General features: G+C 41.7%; 1 protein-coding gene and 1 long non-coding RNA gene across 7 annotated transcripts in view; one reads left to right on the top strand and one right to left on the bottom strand.

Moving 5' to 3' along the window:
• The first annotated feature begins 2,247 nt into the window (after nucleotides 1-2,247).
• LOC307220161 lies at nucleotides 2,248-4,956 on the top strand. The gene is made up of 2 exons (XR_013840733.1): nucleotides 2,248-3,709; nucleotides 4,221-4,956. It is a non-coding gene; the product is annotated as an uncharacterized lncRNA (long non-coding RNA).
• A 2,449-nt stretch (nucleotides 4,957-7,405) lies between these two features.
• LOC307220151 (uncharacterized protein) overlaps nucleotides 7,406-22,231 on the bottom strand; it is a gene marked incomplete at its 3' end in the record, with an annotated part of 350,445 nt that continues 335,619 nt past the window's right edge. For 5 of the 6 annotated variants that reach the window (XR_013840712.1, XR_013840713.1, XR_013840714.1 and 2 more), the window contains one exon: nucleotides 7,406-8,879. Coding sequence is in view for 1 of the 6 variants with exons in the window: in XM_079983857.1 (XP_079839983.1) it covers nucleotides 8,869-8,879 (11 nt within the window). The remainder of the gene's footprint in view (nucleotides 8,880-22,231) is intronic. The other variant, XR_013840716.1, reaches the window with a different exon arrangement.

Below are 22,231 nucleotides of genomic sequence, written 5' to 3'. Positions count from 1 at the left end.
CCCTTGAGCCAGTGCACCAACTGGACTCATGCACTACAACCCCAACTGGGCTAGGCGAGCTGGGTAGCACTGCCAGCGACCACCTTTCTCACAGGGACAGGTCACCGTGCTGTGGACTCACAGCTTAGAGCTGAGAGCACCGGGTTCACTTGCACAATAATACAGTCGTTGCACAGCAGAGTTTTGCAGAGTCTTGCAGAGTATAAACCACTCGGAGAGCAGCTCTGTAGAATATCTTCCTTTTATTCTATAGCTACAACTATGATACAAAACTATATACAGAGCTAAAAGATCTAAGCATAAATCAATGCTACACTGAGAGTCTGCAGCTGCTCTTAGCAGCAACCTTATCTCTAGACACGATCTCTAACACTCTCTCTCTCTCCGATACACTGACTGACTGACTCTCACACACACACAGATGTGGTGCTGGGCAGAATAAGTAGATAGCAGAACACGCCTCCTCCTCTCTGTAGAATCAGCAGGCTCCTCAGGAGGTTCTTGGATATGGGAGGGGTGAAATTTCCTCACAAGGTCCTTCCTCCTCCCCAATAATGAGGCTCTGGACTCCACAGAAGGGGTGGGGAAGAGAACCAACAGATCTGCTTCATTCTATATGACTTCTAGAGTCACAAGGGGGAGACCTCCTTCCTCCATCCCTGGCTGCCCACCTGTTTACCTGGGGCTGCCAAACCATGCCAAATCCTTATGGAGCCAATGGGCCCATGACACTCAGTATGGACCCGCAACTCCCTATTTTAATGTGGAGGAGCATATCTGAACCTCTAATGATAGCAGCATCGAGGGCAACTTTGCAAAATGAGTGGGCTAACGTTTTGAAAGGATCTGTGGACTAAGTTGCCTGTGTAGATAATGTACCTTACTTGTGGTGATCAGAAACTTCAGAAATGCGGTGCTATATTGATAACAAATTCACCACAGAAGAAAATGCAGCAATAATAATAATAATAATAATAATAATAATAATAATAATTGTAATAAAAAATCCTGTTTGTGCATTCCTCTCCCATTCCTGGGCAAGAGTGACATGTTGAATGCTCCCAGACAAAAAAAAAATTCTTAATGCTTAGCCAGTACATCAGCAAGGAGGTTAAGACTAAAACCCTCCTATATGTAGGGAGATATGGATCTGAAGAAGCTATCAAACAGGGGGCCTCCTCACCTGGACTCTGAATTAGTACCATGATATGTACTTGTCATTTTCTTATTTTTGAATCAGCTCTGTTTTTAATCATGCATGATAGTTTTGCACGATTATATGCCACGTTCTCTTTAACAGCAAAAAATCCCTACATGGCAGATGTTTTGTTACAGAAAAATCCGAAATGGTTGACAGTGCATCTTTTATTTTAATTGGCTGATAAAAATCACGGCTTTGTTTGTGGATCTTTGTATTCTGCCATCCACCTCTAAGAAAAATTACTTCAGACACTAAAAAGCACCTTTTGAACCTCTCTCATCCTATTTGTCCTCAGTATGAAGGGTGAAAATGAGGAACAGTTCTTGCCAGTGTAGTTGTTTATCCACATAACAGATGGATTTAAGAAATAGCCGATTTAAGGCTCAGCCATATAAACAGTCCCATTGCCAATCTGATCAGTGCAAGAGGAACACATTTTACTTTCTGACTTTAAAACATCTGCATTCTCTCACAATGGTCCAGTTCACACAGAACGCTAAGCCAAATCATGACTTAGTGTGAATTAGCAAAAGTGCAGGCTCCTGGAAAGTCATCTATGGCCATTTCCCCCCTTCTGCAGTCCTGCAGCTGCTGCTGCATTAAGCCATGGTTCAACTTTGTGTGTCATCCCCATTTGGACTCATGTTTTAGCTCTCTCCAACAAACCACATCCTGTACAACATAAGCTACGTTTACAGGTCATGGTGTGTGTGCAGAGAGCTGCAATCCAAGTATAGGTTTGGACATGCTATTTCGCTATAGATACCTCGCCAAGAATTCATAAGCAAATTTTGCATGATGATTCTTGAGATCAAGGTCTGTGTTAGGAAACAATTAGGTGCCATTTTGAATCAAGATGGCAGACTGGACCTTTCAAAACTGCACTGAGTTTAGCCACTAATTTCAAAACTTCAGATTTCCAAATCAAGCTGTGTACGAAGCTGCAAATATTGTATTTTGATCCATTTTGAGAAAACCTGCCCCTAGTTTGTATGCCAGTGTTGTGTTTCTTTTTTAGGTATTGCAAATAGGCTTTTACTGATGTTTGCAGCAAAGATGTCACACTGTCCTAGATCTGAAGCTCGGCTATCCCATTGTTAGCCAGAGATCCAGAGGAAATATTTGTGAAAAATGCATTTTCAGTAAAATAATTTTATTTGAAGGTCACTGCAAAATCATCTGTTTTAGCAAGCTTGAGCTTGTGAGATCAATTCTCTTTAGCTGTATCACCCAAAGGAGAAGAAATAGGATGCATACCACTGTTACCTTCAGAGAGATTTCACAGATGTCAATGCTACTTTAGTACCTTAGCGCCGCGCCACACACCGTTTTTTCTTCATGAAATGAAACATCAAATGAGATTTTACAATGACAAAAAAGAATTTTATAGCTGTACTAGCTGGCAAATGATGTACTACAGTGGTTTTACACTAGTCTCATTGTTCTGAGCTTTGAAATTCCTGAGGCTAAGCCGACATGTGCTCAGAGCATGCAATCCAGCTCATTTTTTTAAAAAAAAATTGTTATCACACATCAAAGCTATGGCTTAATGAACAAACCATGTGGACTTATGAAACTGCTAAAACTCATAGAGTGTAGATCAGTCTCTTTCTCTGGTTTAAAATCTTAACCTTAACTCTCCCAAAAGCATTGGCCTGGGATAGAGATGGGGGGGTGGGATCAGGTTGCGAGGAAGTCTAAAATGCTCCAAATGGAAAGAAATAGCATATATCCTTTAAGCTTGTCTGCACAGATACCTTATTGTGCATCAGACTCTCTTTAATGTGTATTTAATGAGCATTACTGCTGTAGTATCTGGACTGCACTGCACGCAGCTGGGAATATGGATGTATGCTCTTAAAATGCCCAGGATTAAAGAGGAGAGTGTCTTCATAAGCATAGTAATCAGTGGATCTGAGAAATTGCTAAGACACGTTGAAATGCTTAGCAGGCAGCAAGATTCACAGTGGCTTTCAAATTCTGATAATTTCAGACACATATAATCTCGTATTTCCCTCTTGTTAAAATTGACTTTTATTCCTTCCTACTTCTGGGTTAATTACAGTATCATTTAACTATTTATTTACCTTTTTTTTACACTCTCCCAGCTAGTGCAAAGTTCCTCTCCTTTACTTTCTCTTGTGCACTCTATCGCTTTTCTACTTTTGCTAAATAATACATGATAACTCTGTGAAATCAAGTCTGAATACAATATATATGAACGATTCGCTGGCTACATTTTTTAATGGTAACTATTCAGTCTATAGAAAGTTCAAACTACTATTCAGCTCACATTGGAACAAACCCATTTAATTCATTCATATTAGCAAATGTATAAATGCAGGTAAGAGGCACAGATACTCCTTGGTAGATTAAAAAATGTCAGAACGGCCCTGTATTTTTAATATTGAGTGCTGGAGGCCCATCTCCTGACCTAACCTTTCTCATCAAGGTGCTTGCTAAGCAGCTTTCCTGTGGCCATATGAAATATCTCCATGTAATGTTGTTGTTGTTTAGTCGTTTAGTCGTGTCCGACTCTTCGTGACCCCCTGGACCAGAGCACGCCAGGCACTTCTGTCTTCCACTGCCTCCCGCAGTCTGCTCAAACTCATGCTGGTAGCCTCGAGAACACTATCCAACCATCTCGTCCTCTGTCGTCCCCTTCTCCTTGTGCCCTCAATCTTTCCCAACATTAGGGTCTTTTCCAGGGAGTCTTCTCTTCTCATGAGGTGGCCAAAGTATTGGAGCCTCAGCTTCACGATCTGTCCTTCCAGTGAGCACTCAGGGCTGATTTCCTTAAGAATGGATAGGTTTGATCTTCTTGCAGTCCATGGGACTCTCAAGAGTCTCCTCCAGACCATAATTCAAAAGCATCAATTCTTCGGCGATCAGCCTTCTTTATGGTCCAGCTTTCATTTCCATACATCACTACTGGGAAAACCATAGCTTTTACTATACGGACCTTTGTTGGCAAGGTGATGTCTCTACTTTTTAAGATGCTGCTCCATGTAATAGCAAGCCTTTAATTTAGCAACAGGCTATATTCATCTTCTCTAAAGGAAACATGGCATTATTTACCAAAATAGCATTAAGCAGTCCTTCTATAAATCAAACCAACAGAAAGCAAACATTCTAATATCCTGCTGAACCATGGAAAAACACCACAATATAAAACCCATAGTGAATAAATGAAAAGATACATGCGTACATGTCCATTTCCAAGCAAAATCAATATGACTGCTGTTGAAACGACAGTCTTGAAATTATTCTTACTTTTCACACCAGTCCTAAAAACATTTGTCTGAAGGTACGTCCCGTAGTTTACAGCAGTGCTTTTTTTCTGGGGGGGACACATACCTCCAAACATTTTCTAACGGGAATCTAATGGGAAAAGAAGCTAATTTTTTAAACATTTTTAGTTTCTTCTCTAGCACAGTGAATCACCAGTTCTGTTGCAACCCCCGATGGTGACCTCATTTCCTGTCATGGTGTTTCCTGAGTCACAGACGGAATGCGAGTACTGCTAAACATTATTTTTTTTTGAAATTTTTTTACAGTAAAAGCTGCTTTTGAACAAACAGGGTAAATTAGAAATCACATTGTGAACTGTCCCGTGATCTTCAGATGAAAGACGGTATACAATTTTCAAAAATATACACATATTGCATAGCAACCACTTACCAATGGTACAATTGCAAACTTCTGTAGAAGACAGCAAACAGTTTCATAGTCCTGCTCTTGGATATATATATATATTTTTAAGTACTTGTAAAAAAAAAGAAGCAGTGTCTTTCAAGAAGCGTTTGCGCTAGGTGCGTATATCAGATGGCATTTTATACTTCGTAGCTATAGTGGAAAGCATAGCTATACCCCACAGCCGCAAGTATTTATCTAGTAGGGGTGTACTTGAGGGATGATGTCAAAGATGTTTACCCATTTTTGTCAAATATTGTGCAGGTGCGTCAAAATCAGTCTAGGATATCAGCTCTGTGCTACTGCAACCACTGGTGAACCAACTGGGAGGAATGGAACAGGTGAAGAAAGCTTAAGTCATCTCTGGGCTGTGAAAGCAACATTGAAGGGTGTCGTGAGGGAAAATTGAGGCCTCTTGAAATGGCCCAGAGGGTCTTTCTGCTGCTTTAGTTGAATGTGTATAAGGTTTATATGAAGAGGTTCACACAATAAATAAGAGAAAGCTTGTGCACCTTGAAAATGAGCCTTGCCTTGAAAAGCCTTTTTATTAAATAAATGCTTCTCTCCCAATAAATACCAATCTTCAGAACAGCAGCAAGCTGAGGGGAGGCCTGAAGGTAGCCTGAAAAAAAGAAGCAGCTGCTGTCATACCACAGGTGTGAATCTTCAATTAAGAACCATCATGCTTTTCTGTCAACATTAATGAAATTCAGATGTGACAGGTAAGAGAGCTGCTTTAGGAAAGTTGTTGGGTTGGTGTGTTTTTTTAAAAAAAATATCTTTTGGTTTCTTTTTCCCCTTCCCCATAACAACCACAGTAAGGACTACTTGCCAACAGGAGAGTAATGATGCAATGGGAGTGACAAAAAAATGGGTTTCTAAATGAGGTAACAGCAAGGTAGGGAAGAAAAAGGGAACAAACTGGTGCCCTTTCGAGCTCTGACAAGGTAGATAAGCCCAGAACTGCCATATTTGAAACAGGGACTGACAACTTTCCATGGAGGATCTTTCATTGAAAATTTATGCCACCCATGCTGGAATTCAATCTAGGCTTCCAAAGGCTGAGTTGAAGGGGAAACTCTCAGGGTAGTAAGTGAGCAGAAACAAACAATTTACATCACAGAGATAAGTTAAATCCATTTAACACAAAATTCATTTGGAAATAGGTAATATTTTCCGGCTCCCCCTTTTGTTCAGGCAATGTATGTGCTGGGAACTGCCATAAACAAGAAAACTAAACATTTTAGGGGGGATAGATTGAAGTATGCAAAGGCAAGCTGAGGATGTTTTTGTGAGATATGTTAAAAGTAAACACGCACACACAGCCAGGCTAGTAAAATTTTCTTTGAAGCTGCCATTTAACATCCACCCTGCACAGGATCCTTCCAAGAAAATTTGGTAAAATATATATGTGGGCAAGTTTTAGTGAATCAAGTCTAATCAGTGATTCTGTGACTGAAAAACCTAGAGGCAGACCAGGGAGAGATTTCTGAAGAACTGGAATTGTGACCAGAGTTTTTAGGGAAATGGTTGCAAAACCATAAGTTATAAGGTGGCTTCATGATTAGCTTCAGAAATAAAGCACTGAAGTTCCAGAAATGAGGACTTGGTTAGCACATGGCGTTAACTGCAATGTAGCAGAAGGAGGGATAAAGTTTTAACTTCCTTGACCATTTTTCCCTCTTCCCTTTTTCCTGTTCTTCCTACTGATTATCATGCATTATGCTTTGAACTAGGAAGATGGGATTCACCAGTTTCCAAGCCACCTTCTTAACCAGACAGCTAGGAAAGGTCAGAAGCAGGGCAGACAGTTGTTCCCTGTGCATTGAATGTGCCTGTTCTATTCTAGATATACTTTCTTTTGCTCAGGCACCTGCACAGTGTGAGACCTATTACAAATTTATAAGTCTCAATTCTGTCATACAATTTACTTGCTCGCTTCCCAGCAGAAGCCCACAAAGAAATTCTCTGCATTAGAATCCTAATTCATTGAATATCCTCACTGCGCTTTCCCAACAAATAGGGCACACACAAAAATGAAGCTGAGTTGCAATTGCAGAAAATACACAGCATATTAGACCTGATGAAGTGTTTCAGCATTCAGAATGGCTCTCTAGTGAGGGGAGAGAGACCCTGTCAGATAGCTTTGCTTAATAAACTCAGTGGTGGCCAGAAAAATAAGGGCCTATTCACAGGGCTCAGCCTTTGAGCTTGCATCAGATTAATTTTTAAAGTTGTCAGTCCACACTGACTTTTCAGCAGCACTACCAGACTACATGCTTATGGGAGAGTCAACAACATGCTTTAAACTTAGCAAATAGTCCATTGCCAAAGTTGCAGGAAACCTAATAAACGCTGTAGGAATTCTAAGCATTGTTCCTTCGAAACTGTCATCTTTAGGAAAAGGCAAAATCAGTTCCTGAATTTCAATTCAGAGAAAATACAATGTGTTCACCTTACATTTAGGATGACAAAACAAAAAAATGGGGTGGGGGAATTAAACTGCAAATACAAGGGAACAAAAGAGGATTTTATTTTGCATTAAAATTACATAGTTTTCCAAGGGCCAGGGACTTATTCAGCAAAAGCTCAGCAGTTAGCATCATTCCAGAGATAGTCACAGTAGATCAACACACATCTGACTGAGGTCACATTCATACCACACATTTAAATTGGAGAGTTTCCTAGGAAGTTCAAATAATCAGATCAGGCACTTTGGAGAATTTCTAGTGAGTCTGGTCAGGCTGGGGGTTCTGCCAATATGAGGAGTTGAAGCAAGGAGATGGAGCCATCAGAGGCCTTATAAATGCACTTAACTCACCAATACTTTATTATGGGAACTTATTTCAGGTGTAGTTCAGAGATTTTGTAAAAATTAGTTCAGTTAACTTTGTTGAAATGAGCACATTGAACACTGGTCTTGAAGCAAGGACAGGTGGCAAGTTGTAGCACCAAAATCCTGAAAGTCCTTTCAGCTGTTCTTTGGCTTTGACAGCTACACTAGGACTGAAACATTGCCTGTTCACAGCTGTCACTGAGATACAAACAGCTTTCCTTCTAATCTGCAGTACAAAAGGAATTCATGCCTTCAGATGACTCTGGTATAGAAGATTTGGTCATGATGCAGGAAAGAATTAAATAACCTAGAGGGTCTATGAGAAAGGAGACTCAAAATGTGCTCCCCATTCTTCATAGCCCATTGTAAGGTGGATTGGAATTTGAATAGATATAGAAACAGTATATACAGTAGAAATAGGAAAAACTTTTCAAATCAAAAGCTGCTCAGAGCTTTCCAGAGGCTCAGAAAAATACCATGGGAAGTGATTTCTTGGAAGTTGATGCAAGTATAATTGTGCAGGAATGGGATTACTACTGAGGATCTAGCATATATATGACATGTATGTTAAAAATAACAGACACAGAAAAGGTAGTCAAGCAGACAATGGATTTGTTGAGAAATTTCGTATAGTTATAACATATTGGAACATGGAAGTATGAGCCTTTATTCTTCCTTATGTGTTGTTTGGTGTAACTTCATGTGTCGTTTGGGTATGTTTTCTTTTTCTGGATTATTGTTGATGATACCTTACAATTTATTTTATGGAAATATACTAAGCCTTGTTAAGTATTGTTATCATTGGGGGTGGGGAGTACAACCTTGCAAAGGTGTGGGATTCTCACGATGAGGCTTCTCTGGAGGTTCATGGCAGATTAATCCTGCTACCTCCACACAAGATGGGCCTGCTAAACCATTAAAGGTGAAATGTTGACCATGGGAACATTCAACACACTTGAGGATGGAACGGCCACTTCTGATGTGAAGGTGTGTGAGGCAAGAGAAGAAAGGAGCTTGTTGTTGCATAGGCTGGTGAGAGGTAGCCCATTTTCCTTCCCCTCCTGGGAAGAGATTTTGAGAGTGAGCAACGGCTGGGCAGTTGGTGGGCCATGAACCATCCTTCCCACTTCTCTGTCAGTCATCCATCCTCTGAAAAGCAATGAGAGAAACAAAGCAATAACCATCAGGAAATATATATATACTCACAGTGTATTTATAGATTATCTGCTGCTGTTAGACGTTGCCTCTGGCTGCCACTTAGCTGTTGATCCAAGTTCAAGCTCTTTGTTTGCCAGTACCAAGACCTATAAAGCTTGGGACCCAGGATATCTGAAAGATTGTTCCATCCCTTATATACCCAATCACTGTGCTGTGCAGAAGAGGGGCTCTTATGAGTATCATCTCATCTGTTCCATATCATACAGGAATTGAACTCCTTCTCTTAACATATCAGACAAAGGCCATCTCTCTTGTCTTTTCTTTTCGGCACCTACTGAAGTCCTTTCTTTTTCAACAAGTCTTATAAGTGTAGATCTTTCTGCACTTAAAGAACTGTGTCTGCATCTGTGCTGGATTTGAAATGTTTCTCACATACGGAATTGTTTTTGTTTTTCTATATGGAATTGGATATATATATATATATATATATATATATATATATATATATATAGTTGGTGATTTACTGTGAAATTGCTTCCTGATATTTTATGGGAAGCATTTCATAAATGGAATCCGACGGATAAATAAGGAGTTGTGGGTAATTCAGAAATAATGTCATTTGACATGTGTGGTAGATGGTGGCGAGTACAATGATGCTTTAACAATCGCCAGGGGAAAATGCATAAAAATTATCCTTCGCAAATCTCCTCCTTATAAGATGTCAAAAGCCTTCACACTGCATATTAAGGAACATGGAAATGAGCACTGACATAGCAAATAATGCTAAGTGAATAAATGCTTCAAACAACTGAAAATAAACCAGTGTGCCAGTAGAAGCATAATTTAACCCCAAATACCAGAGGAGCATAGTGGTTGGGAGGTTTACAGAATGATGTGTCTTTATGTATGTGGGTGTATTATAAGAGAGGCCTGCTATAGTTTCCACAGTTCCCAAGCTGTCGTATGTAGGCTCCATGCTCCATGCATAAAACTGCTGAAATTTCAAAGACTCCAATGATATGCCATTGTTTTAGCAGACTCTATGGCTAAAGCAAGGCGGGTGTTTGTTTTGCTTTGTGGGGCAATGGGGAGAATCTTATTCCATTATGGGCATCTCACAGTATTTGGCAGTAGTACTGAACTACAATACTTCAATAGAAATGTAGAATTTTCTCATAGAAAGAAGCAGCATTCAAGAGCAATAATTATATGGAATAAAGATGGAAAGCTTTCAGCTTTCACTGTGGACGCTTATGCCATATTGTGAAAATGGGTGGAGAGAGACGTTAAATGGTTAGGGATCTTGAAGTGAGCCTAATTGCACACAGCTGTGCTGAAAATGCAAGCAATTAGATGAGCTTATCTTGGGCACGTTCTGAAGGGGGGGGCAGGCTCTCTAAGTGTCTTTTGTTTTGGATACCCCAAGATAAAAACAAGAGATGGATCTATAAAAATAAGAAATATTAATAGTGTTATAATGGTGTATTTAGGAGCACTGTAAATGAAAGTTCTTGACTGGCTTATGCAGCTGGAATAAAGGAGACTGACTTCTGGAGACACCTGATATTGAGAAGGAAAGTCCATTCAAAACTTAACATACATGTTTAACAGCAGACTCAAGCTTATTAAGCACTAAAATGATGAAACACCAATAATAGCACAAATTTCTCACAATGGTAACTTCTTAAGAATGAGACCCACTTGGAACAAACTTGAAATTGATTGAAATGAAGTCATAGAATGGAAGGAAAATGCATAGAATGGGGTGCGGAAGCAGCTGTTGATCTGGAGAAACTTTTGACTCCTCTTGTCTGGTTTGTTGCATCTCAGCTGGATCTAAGCAGGCTTACAGCTTTTTTTTTCTCCTTGGACTCTTCCCATAGTCACTACGGTAGACTGGTGAAAAAGAGAACCACGGTCCTATAGCACGAATAGCTATGAAGAAATTTCAGCAGGTAGAGTTGGCATGACCAGCAACATCTGCCGAAATTCCTTCTTCTGCACTCTATTAAAGGTGCAGCAGCCCTGTCCTCAGCTTCACTTGGCTACCTAATGTACACTGAAGAAAGTTAGCGTGTCTACAATTTATAATGCATAAAGACCTGCCCCGGTCCTTGCCAGCCAAGTGGCCAGGAGAGAATAGTGCAAGGTAAAAGAAGAACTGTGTCCAGGTCTGGGCACCACAGTTCAAGAAGGACACTGACAAACTGGAACGTGTCCAGAGGAGGGCAACCAAAATGGTCAAAGGCCTGGAAACGATGCCTTATGAGGAACGGCTAAGGAAGCTGGGCATGTTTAGCCTGGAGAAGAGGAGGTTAAGGGGTGATATGATAGCCATGTTCAAATATATATATAAAAGGATGTCACATAGAGGAGGGAGAAAGGTTGTTTTCTGCTGCTCCAGAGAAGCGGACACAGAGCAATGGATCCAAACTACAAGAAAGAAGATTCCACCTAAACATTAGGAAGAACTTCCTGACAGTAAGAGCTGTTCGAGAGTGGAATTTGCTGCCAATGAGTGTGGTGGAGTCTCCTTCTTTGGAGGTCTTTAAGCAGAGGCTTGACAACCATATGTCAGGAGTGCTCTGATGTTGTTTCCTGCTTGGCAGGGGGTTGGACTCGATGGCCCTTGTGGTCTCTTCCAACTCTATGATTCTATGATTCTAAGAGAATAGTGCAAGGTAAGGGACGCGGGTGGCACTGTGGGTAAAACCTCAGTGCCTAGGACTTGCCGATCGTATGGTCGGCGGTTCGAATTCCCGCGGCGGGGTGAGCTCCCGTGTTTCGGTCCCAGCTCCTGCCCACCTAGCAGTTCGAAAGCACCCCTAAGTGCAAGTAGATAAATAGGTACCGCTTTATAGCGGGAAGGTAAATGGCGTTTCCGTGTGCTGCTCTGGTGCTGGCTCGCCAGAGCAGCTTCGTCATGCTGGCTACGTGACCCGGAAGTGTCTCCGGACAGCGCTGGCCCCCTAGAGTCGGACACGATGGGCCCGTACGGGCAGGGGTACCTTTAAAAGAAGAGGCATTTGTGTTTTGCATCTATTTTTATGTGGTAAACAAAAGTAAGTGTTCAACTGCCTAAGTGCATTAGGCGCATATGTTATACTCAAGGAAGTGCATGGAAAGATATATATGATGTGTGTGCACCTGAAAGAGGAAAAGGGTTAAGTTAAATCAATCACACCCATCTCCTGTAATAACCAGCAAGCTTATGTTGTTGGGGACCTGTATCGAATCTTCCAGGTATGAAAAAACACGTTCAGAGATAGTTCACTTACAGCAAGTTACAGTCACCTGGAAAGCTGAGCCCCCTGAAATTAGCCTATATTGCATCAGGCAGATAAAAAGCCAGTATAAGAGGGAGAGAGAGAGAAAAATCACATAATTGCAAGACTCCGATTGTGAATGTTATAACCTCTGGGCTCTACATTTTACCATTCAACTGAACAGATAACATTTATGCATATGGAGCTGTTGTATTGCTAATTCCCGAAATAATGTGTGCAGCATGGCATATCATTCCACTGACAAGCAATTGGCAGGTAGCTTTTACAATAGCAAGATGGATTCACAGCATGGAATGTGTTGATTGCTCGTGTCAATCCCTTTGCAATTTTAAACTAGTAGTAATTAGAGCTATAAATCTCTCCCAAGTATAATTAGATTACTATTTATACCTATTGTCATTAAAACCAGCCTGAGACAATTACTTTTTTTGGTTCCATTGCCGGCAAAAGTCTCTTTAAAAGCAATAATCACAGTGTTTAACGCAATCCATATTCCTAATTCTATAATGCAAAATATCAAGGAAATTAGGCTGCCTCCCTCTTATAACCAATGAGATGATATGGCAAATTCACTTGTGTGGGTTTCCTAAATTACACTTATCAGTGCTGGATTAAAGGACATTCGTTCATTGAATAACACTCTAGTCTACTACATTTATTTGACAGATATGTCATTCCCCTTTTCCTATCCATATATGTAACGATGCAAGCACAGTCCATTTAGCTTTCCTCTGCTTTGCTTCAAAATGGGCAGGCTCTGGATATTTTCATTTTCCTCTCAAGTGGAAGCATACCCACTGCCTCTCTGTCATAGGAAAAGGAATTGTGTCACATTCTGAATAGGAACACTCCTTAATTTGTATTGTCCCTTTCAACACAATAAGCATGATCGTTACCCTCATTCAGTACTTGAGACTCCATATTTTTATGGTAACAAGGGGCCAGCTTTTCCCATCCATACTGCAGGTGGATTCAGTCCTTGTGAATTAAGCTGCTAACCCATTCCTATGATCATTTTGTCTTATGACCAACCGATTGCACACAAGTTTTCTTCCTCATATTGATAAAGCTATCACATAGAGCTCTCTTGTATGGATCATCATACAAGTAAATTTCAGCGGGTTAGATGAACTATAAGCACTGCATGAAAAACACAGGAATGAGAATCGACACGTAAGATCTTGCAAAGATGGCTGTTGGATTGGAGGCCTGAAAATCTGCATCAACTTTTAGACCTCCTAGACCAAGTAGGAGAGGAGGAAGCCCCAGCTGATTCTTCCACTGGTCCTTCTGCCTACCCTTTTCTTCTGCCTAAAGTAGACATCAGGAGTCCCATTTTGCCCCACTGCTGGTGAAAAGATAGGCAAATGAGAGTACTAGGGCAGAGCAGGAGGGGACACCATGGTCACATCAACTCTTGCTGTATCTGGGTGCTCAAATGCACACTTTGTGATATAAAAAAATTCCTTCCAGTAGCACCTTAAAGACCAACTAAGTTAGTTCTTGGTATGAGCTTTCGTGTGCATGCACACTTCTTCAGATATCTGAAGATATCTATGTATCTGAAGAAGTGTGCATGCACACGAAAGCTCATACCAAGAACTAACTTAGTTGGTCTTTAAGGTGCTACTGGAAGGAATTTTTTTATTTTGTTTTGACTATGGCAGACCAACATGGCTACCTATCTGTAACTTTGTGGTATGTTCTTCATTCAGATAAAGATTCTAGAAAGCTGTCATTTGTAGTGTTGCATCATTAAAAAACAACATTTTAATGCAGAGATGAGCAACTTGTGGGCTTCTTGTTGGGCTCCAACGACGTCCCAACAGCTAGAATAGCCAATGGTCAGGGACAATGACCATTAGCTGCAGTCCAGCACCATTTCCGGGATGGGGGCTAAAGGTTCCCCACCTGTTTGAAAACATGCTTAATTTTTCCAAACTAGTTTTATAGATTAAACTGCAGCATGCAGCACATTCTTTCATTACCTGATAAAGTACTCATCCCTTCTATTCCCTTACAGACAAATAATGTGAAGAAGCCATGCAAAGTATACTTGAAGCTGTGAGTTTCTATTTTTCTTGGATTAACCATAGGTATCTTTTGGACACGGGGAAAACCAATCACTAGACCATTATGAAATTGAATGTAACACAAATGACTGCTCCCAGCATAGAGGCTGGTTAATGGACTGCGGGATAATCCTTTTCAAGCACATTTTTAGCAAGTGGTCGAAAAAGGCATAACAGTTCCACGAACCTCTTGTGTTTCCAGTGCTGCAGTGCCAAAACTTTCACAAGCACTCTATTCACTAGGGACCAGGGGGTTATAAAAGTATGAATTCCTTAATAATGAAAGAAGAACATTCAAACCTGATGTTCTCAACCTAGACAGGCTTTAGAATAGACTTTCCATGTTGTGTGAGTTTTGACCATTTAAACTCCCTTAAATTGATGTTCTTGTAGTGCTTTCCCAAACTTATCCAAGAGCTGGCATTGTTTCTAGCAGTCCTGTGTGTATGCGCGAACACACAAATATGTGTGCACTTGCATGTGTGCATGTATTGAATTAATATTATTTACAAGCTTCTAAAGTCTGCCACAGAATGTTTGAATCAATGCCATTCAGCATATCACAATTATAGTCGTTCTATATTTAAAAAAAACACTGGAAAGTTCATTTCTTCCTCCTGGATCTATTTATATTCCCTGTAATTTTAGCTTATGTGGAAATGATGCCTTAAAGATCAATGTTACAGCTCCACCTATTACACTAATATTTTTTAAAAAGAAAGGCCACCACAAGTATATACCTAGTGATGGACCTCCCAGAATTATTAAAGGCTACAGGGAGCCTGGATCTAACTCCCTGAATGTTGGATTTGAAGTGGTCAAAAGCATGGAACATTATGGCCTCATGGAGGCACAGCCTATGAAAAATATAGTATTTGTAAATCCAGCAAACTATATGTGTATAAAGATTAACCATGTAATGTAAAATGGTGCAGAGTCAAATGGATTAATTGGTCCAAAATTAAAATACAGTCGTACCTTGAAAGTTGAACAGAATCTGTTCCGGAAGTCTGTTCGACTTCCGAAACGTTTGACTTCCCAAGTGTGGCTGCAGGAAGCTCCTGCAGCCAATCGGAAGCAGCGGAAGCCCTGTCAGACATTTGGCTTCCAAAAGAATGTTTGAAAACTGGAACACTCACTTCCAGTTTTTGATTGTTTGGGAGCCGGAACTTTCAACTCCCAAGGCGTTCGAGAGCCAAGGTATGACTGTACAACAGTGCTGTTAATATTAAAAAGGCAGGAAGGTTTTAAAATTGCAGAGTCATTATTTGAAATGTCTTGTCTATATCTTATTCGCAAATGGCAGTGTTTTGGAAAATAAAAATAAAGGTGCTAACTTACAACTGCTACCAATTTCCAATTCTTATGCTCCTTCCATTTTCTAGTGAATGGAACAGGTGGACTTTCCTGATTATGAAAACAAGATTCTTGTTCAGTGGAACATTCTTCCCAAAGCTCGTCTTTCTATGCTAGGGAGGGACACTAAAGATAGAGATAGCTGACACACAACAGTATTTGTAATGGGTGCAAATATTGTATGTGTTTCAAGGGATGAAGCAGTTCATGTACTGCATTTATTGGTAGGAAGGAATTGCTCTTATGTGGATTCCCCCCCCCCTTTATTTTTCTTGTGGACCCAACACAGCTGCCTTTGTTCTTTGTGTGACTTGGAAAATACTGAAATACTTGGAAATACTATCCATTCAATAGTTGGTTCCGGAAGTGGAGGAAGAGGATCTTAGCCCACCTGGTCTTGGAACTTGATTCCCTGAGGAAACATACCCTCCAACTGCTAGGTAAAGCAATCTGGCTTCTGCTTTTTATCTAGCGCTCCAGCTAAAATTAATCTCCACCTCTGTTCATACGAGGTCTACCTAGTTTCTCTGTTTTCCCGGTCAGCTTGCAAAATAATTTCACCTAAGGGTGAAATCTAGATCTGGGTATGTATCTGCATATGAGTTATGATAATAGCTGTTGTATATTTCTGCTTCGGTGCAACTCGATACTTGACTATCTCCTAATACAAGGACAAAAAGCACTGAAAGCCATACAATTGTGACAACAAGGCTTACAAATAACAATATAGCACAAAAACAATGATTATTGTACTGAAGAATGCTCTGAGCAGCGGATGACTTCTGGATATGGCCCTGTTTCAAATATCTTCCTCGGGTGCTAACACCTCGAAAGTGTTTCAAAGCTTTAACTGCAATTTTCAGAACTGGGAGGATGTCAGGAATGGGTTTATCCAGGGCTTTTTTTCAGCTGGAACTCACCAGAACTGAGTTCCAGCAGCTCTTTAGTGTGTTCCAGCATCTCTGTAGCATTGCCCCATCACGGCGCTCAGGGATGTCCTACAGAAGCGATCGGAGCTGCGTGGCAGAGGTCGGTAGTGCAAAGTGGCAGTTTATGTTATTTAGCCATGGTGGTGGGGCAAGTGGGCGAAGAAGAGGTCCTCCCTCCCAAAGAAGCTTAACAACTTTGGTTCTGGCACCTCTGGCACTAGAAAAATAAAGCCCTGGGTATATCTCCAAATAAGTTACTTGATTCCAAGATAATACTATTATGAGGGTCCGTAATTACAGGCAGGCTTGTTTGTGATGTTATCTACTAATATGGCCTCATTTGAACATTTTCTGCCTCATCTATAACTTCATCTTAAGACTCCTACAGGATGCAGACATGGGGGGGAGGCTCTTCTCTCCCCACTTCTGCTTTGGGTATTGCCCCTACCATGTTTATTTTAAGCACTAAAATCCAGTATCCAAGGGCCTGTGCAGTGTGCAAACACTGCCAGATTATCAGTGCTTTAAATGTTGACAACCCTGATCACCTGCTTGGGGAGAGGTTCAATTTAGGCTGAATTTCCCTTTCCCCAAGATGAAGACAGCGCTGATAATCTGTTCAGCTTCAGAAAAACCTCCGAGGCACATGTGGCTTCAAGGCCTAGTCTATATTCTGGAATTAAAACACACACACACCAGATAAGCAAGGCGGTACATGTTCAAAACCAGGTCCCTAAGTAAGCATTTAATTAATATAAATAGAGGAGTCATTACTATTTAATCAGATATCTGAACAACCCCTATTTAAATTATGTACAGATGTAATCACATAAAATGAGACTAGGGTGCATCACTTCCTCTCCCGCCCCCAAGCCACCACTTCTGCAAGCTCTGCACACTTTAATTTTACTGTGGCAGCTTATTTAAACAGGATCACATTTATTTCATTACATCTGACTTGTTTGGGAGGTTTCTGATTAATGTAACTCTGTTTTCGGCCAAGCAAACACACATCCAGTTACTGTTGCTGTTTAGGATTTATTTAACTCACAAAGTGTGGCGTAATCTTTATTGTATTTGCTCTGAGCAACCTTATAACCCTATGTGGATCTTCAAACAAAGGGCTCAGAAAGATACGGAGAGGGGCCACACCCCAACCTCCAATTGTTCATAAGAATGTGTTGCACAGAGGCTCTAAATGCACAGTCTGTATCCTGAAACAAATGAGGACACATACCATGTGTTGATGTACATTGGGCTCCAGGCATACAGGCCTCTGTGCACAAGTTCTGATATTCACATGGGGGTCAGTGGCAGGACCAGCAAGCGCAATCCCATAATGCAACTGTATGTGTTTGTCTCCATCTGTTTCCTGTTGCAGCCAAGCAGTGTGCACACAGGGTACTAAGACCAGACCAGGCAACTCCTGACAGTTAGCTGGAATGAGTCTTTCAGGGATGAGGAACCTATTGAACTACAACCCTCATTATCCCTGACCACTGGCTATGCTAACTGGGGCTGATGGGTGTTGGAGTCAAACGATACCTGAGTGGGTCAATGATGCTATTCAGTGGCCCAAAATTATGTATTCATTTATTTTATTAAGCTAATATATCACCCTTCATCTACAGATCTTAGTGTGGTTCATAAAATAAAATAAAATACAAGCTAAGAAACACAGGAAAGAATTAAAAACAACAAAACAATACCCAACAGACAAATTTAAAAAGCTGTAGAATATTAATCAGACAAATGCCTGGTTGAAGAGAAACATTTTTTGCCTGGTGCCTAATATAATGGTGGCAGGCAAACCTCCTTGGAGAAATCACATTCCACAAACAGGGAACCACTACAGAGAAGGCCCATTCTCGTGTTGCCACCCTCCAGACCTCACAGGGAGGAGGCACACAAGGAAGGGCCTCAGATGCCCATCAACTGTGTGGATAGTTCAGTTGGTTAGAGTGTGGTGCTGATAATGCCAAGTTTGCAGGTTCAATTCCCCTATGCAGCAGCTGCATATTCCTGCAGGGGTTTGGACTAGGTGGTCCTCAGGGTCCACTCCAACTCTACAGTTCTATGATTCTATGGTGAATGTAGAGCCTGTTACTATAAAGAAGCAATGCAGAAGAAAGAAGCAGCAGCTAAGCCAGCTGCTGGTGGCTGGAAAGCCAGACAGGATGGCAATAAAGGGGCAGTCCATTCTCCGTATTGAGCACCGGATGTGAGCTCAGTGTGTGACATATGACCTGTACAGGATGTACAAGGGTGGAGTTATTATTCTCTCTGTTGTTGTTTGTGAAGAGTGCAGACATCTTTATCTGTATGGCTGCTAAAGACAGAAATAAAGACATGTAAATACATTTCTGTCTGAGTCTGATTCCCCTCCCTGGGGAGCAGGGAGGAGGAGAGAAGCAGTAGTGTGTTTTTCTCACAGTCTGGGAAGAATCGCCGATACAGACCTCGCCTGTTTACCTGCCGGGAGTTGCAGGGGGAGGACAAAGGAATTCAGCCGGTGCCTGGAGAGGTAGGCACATTCCTCTGACCGAGGCAGAATTCCAAGATTGGTAGCAGAGGATGGTTTTGATCCATCGACCTCTGCAAAGCATAGTAGCAGAGCTGCTGTTTTCATCGCTCCATGGAAGCCTGAAGTGAGGGGCTGATCCTCTGCAGCCAGACTCTGAACAGAAGAAGCTGACAGCCAAGCTACGGAGCCCAAGGTATGAGATTTCGGGCTTAGAAGTGTGAATGCAGATTGATTCATTTTCTGCTTCACGGGAGCAGCGTTTGGGAAAACAGCTCCAAGTGAGAGAGGCTTGCATTCCATAAATTCTTGTGGTTTCCTGTACAAGAAAAGGAATGCACTGTTGCTAAGCAACGCCCGCCAATTTAGTGGAAAGTTACACGAAGAGGGCTGGACAGTCAGGCTATGCCTCAGAGAGGCGAAAACAAAGTTTTGTTTTGACTAGGCTCTCACGAACTCTTGGAAGGGACTTTCCACACAGCCTGTGTTAGAGCTGCCAGGTGCTCAAGAGCGTAAACAAACCAGCTTTTGGATTTTAGAGGCTTGTGTTTGAAAGTTAAAGGCAAAGGACTCAAAATGGATGCCAAGAAGGGGGGAGCCCTGCCTTCTCCACCCCTCCTGACCAATGACAATTATTCATCTTGGTCTATTAAGATGAAGGCCCTGCTGCAGAATCAGAGACTGTTTGGGGTGATTGAGAACCCCATCCCTGCAGCACCAACGCGTGCTTGGGAGTCACAGGATGTGAAGGCCAGAACGGCTATAATTCTGTGTGTGTCGGACTCACAGCTTGTGCATATACAGGATTTACAGCGCGCGAAAGAAGTTTGGGACACGCTGAGAAGGACACATCAGAGAGATGCAGGTTCTTCAGCGTTGCTGTATTTTGAAAAGCTGACCAACCTGAGGCTTGCGCCTGATGGAGATGTTCAAGCGCACCTGACGGAAATGAAATATCTGCGCCAACAGATGGTGGAACGCAATTTCCGTCTGCAGGAGGAAGTGTTTTGCTTCATGGTGATAAACAGCCTGAATCGGACTTACAAAACTGTTGCCAGTCAGCTTGGGTCCCTCCCAGCGCAGGATTTGACCTCGGAGAGGGTCTTTGCCGTGGTTCTGAACGAACAGGACAGACTTGCTGCACTGGAGGTCAAGGACAGGGGGAGACAAGAACAGAGTTCCAACACCCCCACTGCTGTTGCTACTGGAGAAAACGCTGTAGCTTTGAACGTTGTCCGATGATTCAATTGTGGACAGACTGGGCATCTTCAGCGGAGCTGTAAGAAGCCACGTCAGCACAAGGGAAGCTCCACGAAGTCTGAGGCGTCAGGCAAAAGTCATACCAAGTCACAGGCGAAGCCTGCAAAGGCTTTGATGTCGAAAGGAACCACGCCAGAAATGGAGAACGCTTTTGTCATTGACACAGAGTGTACGTTTCACATGACAGCACGCAGGGATTTGTTTTCGTCGTTTAAGAAGCAAAGCTTCGTTGTACAACAGGCCAACGGTCAGGAGCTGAAAGCGACCGGAATTGGAACTATGTATCTTGAAAGTCTGAACTTGACTATAAACAATGTTTATTTGGTTCCAGGGTTGAAGTACAATCTGCTCAGCGTATCGCAGATTGCTAAACAAGGGACTAAAACTGTCCTATGATGATGAGAGCTGCGAAATCTACAAAGATGGAGAGTTGTATCTTTCTGCCAAAGAGAAAGATGGACTGTATTTGTTGACTTTTGATCAAAGTGATTACATGAATTGTAATTCTAACATGATCTCTTTTGCAGGTGTAGCCAAGGAGGACACCAAGCAGGTCACCTCGAGGGTCGACAGGGCATTTCAGCGGGTGTATGCTGATGTGATTGGTCCTCTAGCACCATCTAGAGGCAATGCAAAATATTACCTAATATGTGTTGATTCTTTCACAGGTTTTGTCTGGATTTATCTTTTGGAGAGACCAAAGGAAGCCTTAGAAAGGTTTAAAGAGTTTTGTGACAAGGTTAAAAATATGCATGATGCTGACATAGATTGTCTTTGCACAGATGAGAAGCCAATATTTCTTTTACAGGATTTCCAGAGGTTCCTGAAGAAGAAAGGGACAAGACACAAAATTGCTGCTTCCGAAGAAGCATGGAAGAGATGTGTCTGTGTTAGGGTGAACAAAGAATTGCAAAAGGGAATGGAGGCGCAATTGCTAAGTTCACATCTGCCACATGAGTACTGGGCTGAATCGCTAATGTCGTTTTGTTATACGTGGTTGAGAAAATTTTCAAAAGAGTTGGGAAGTTCTCCTTTTGAGAAACTGTTCCACAGAAAACCTTCTGTTGCCCATTTCAAGGTTTTTGGGTCTCATGTGAGGACAGAAGCTCCAGGGGGAGTAAAGAATGCCAGAGGTATTTTTCTGGGTTATGAAAAGGGTCTCTACAGAGTAATTTTGGCTGAATCTGGTCAGGTGATTCTCACAAAATTCCTAGAGACTGCTCCTGAACAGGAGAGAGTGATTGTTCACACATTTCCCACAGGAGATGATGATTCTGATGATGATGATGATGATTTTATTGAATTCAGTAGTACTGATGATGACAGCAATAGCTCAGACAGCTCAGTTGTCACAGTCATTGAGAGGAAATCTCACACAATGACTAGACCCTCAGAGGAGGAGGACGAACCACTGATTATGCTTAGTACTGGTTCTCCAGAGTCCAAAGGCTGAACCAGAAAGCAGAGAAGAGCAGCACCTCTTACGTAGGTCTGAGAGAGCAACGAAGGGTGTACCACCCAAGAGGTATTCAAAAGAGTTTGCCAACTTAGCTATTGCATGTGTTGCTGTTGTAAACAACCAAGGTCAAATTGAAGCTGTGTCTGAGTCAGAGACAAAGGCACAACAGAGAGTTGCTAACCAAGGTAAGGCAGATGCACTCATTCATTGGAAGTCACACAACCAGAGAGGTACATTGGTAAAACCAGTGGCGGGTAAGGGTGGAACTGAAACAACAGGGGAATGTTATACATATAACAACTGTTTGTTTTCTTCTCTGGATCATGCATTGCACGCTGCACGCATTGATTCTTTAGGGGGAGGATGTTACTATAAAGAAGCAATGCAGAAGAAAGAAGCAGCAGCTAAGCCAGCTGCTGGTGGCTGGAAAGCCAGACAGGATGTTTGTGACTGTTACCA

This window comes from Podarcis cretensis (assembly GCF_951804945.1).
Source record: "Podarcis cretensis genome assembly, chromosome: 7".
NCBI classification, from domain to species: Eukaryota; Metazoa; Chordata; class Lepidosauria; order Squamata; family Lacertidae; genus Podarcis; species Podarcis cretensis.
Note: the sequence above shows the minus strand (reverse complement) of the source record. Positions and strands in the feature narration are given on the sequence as shown.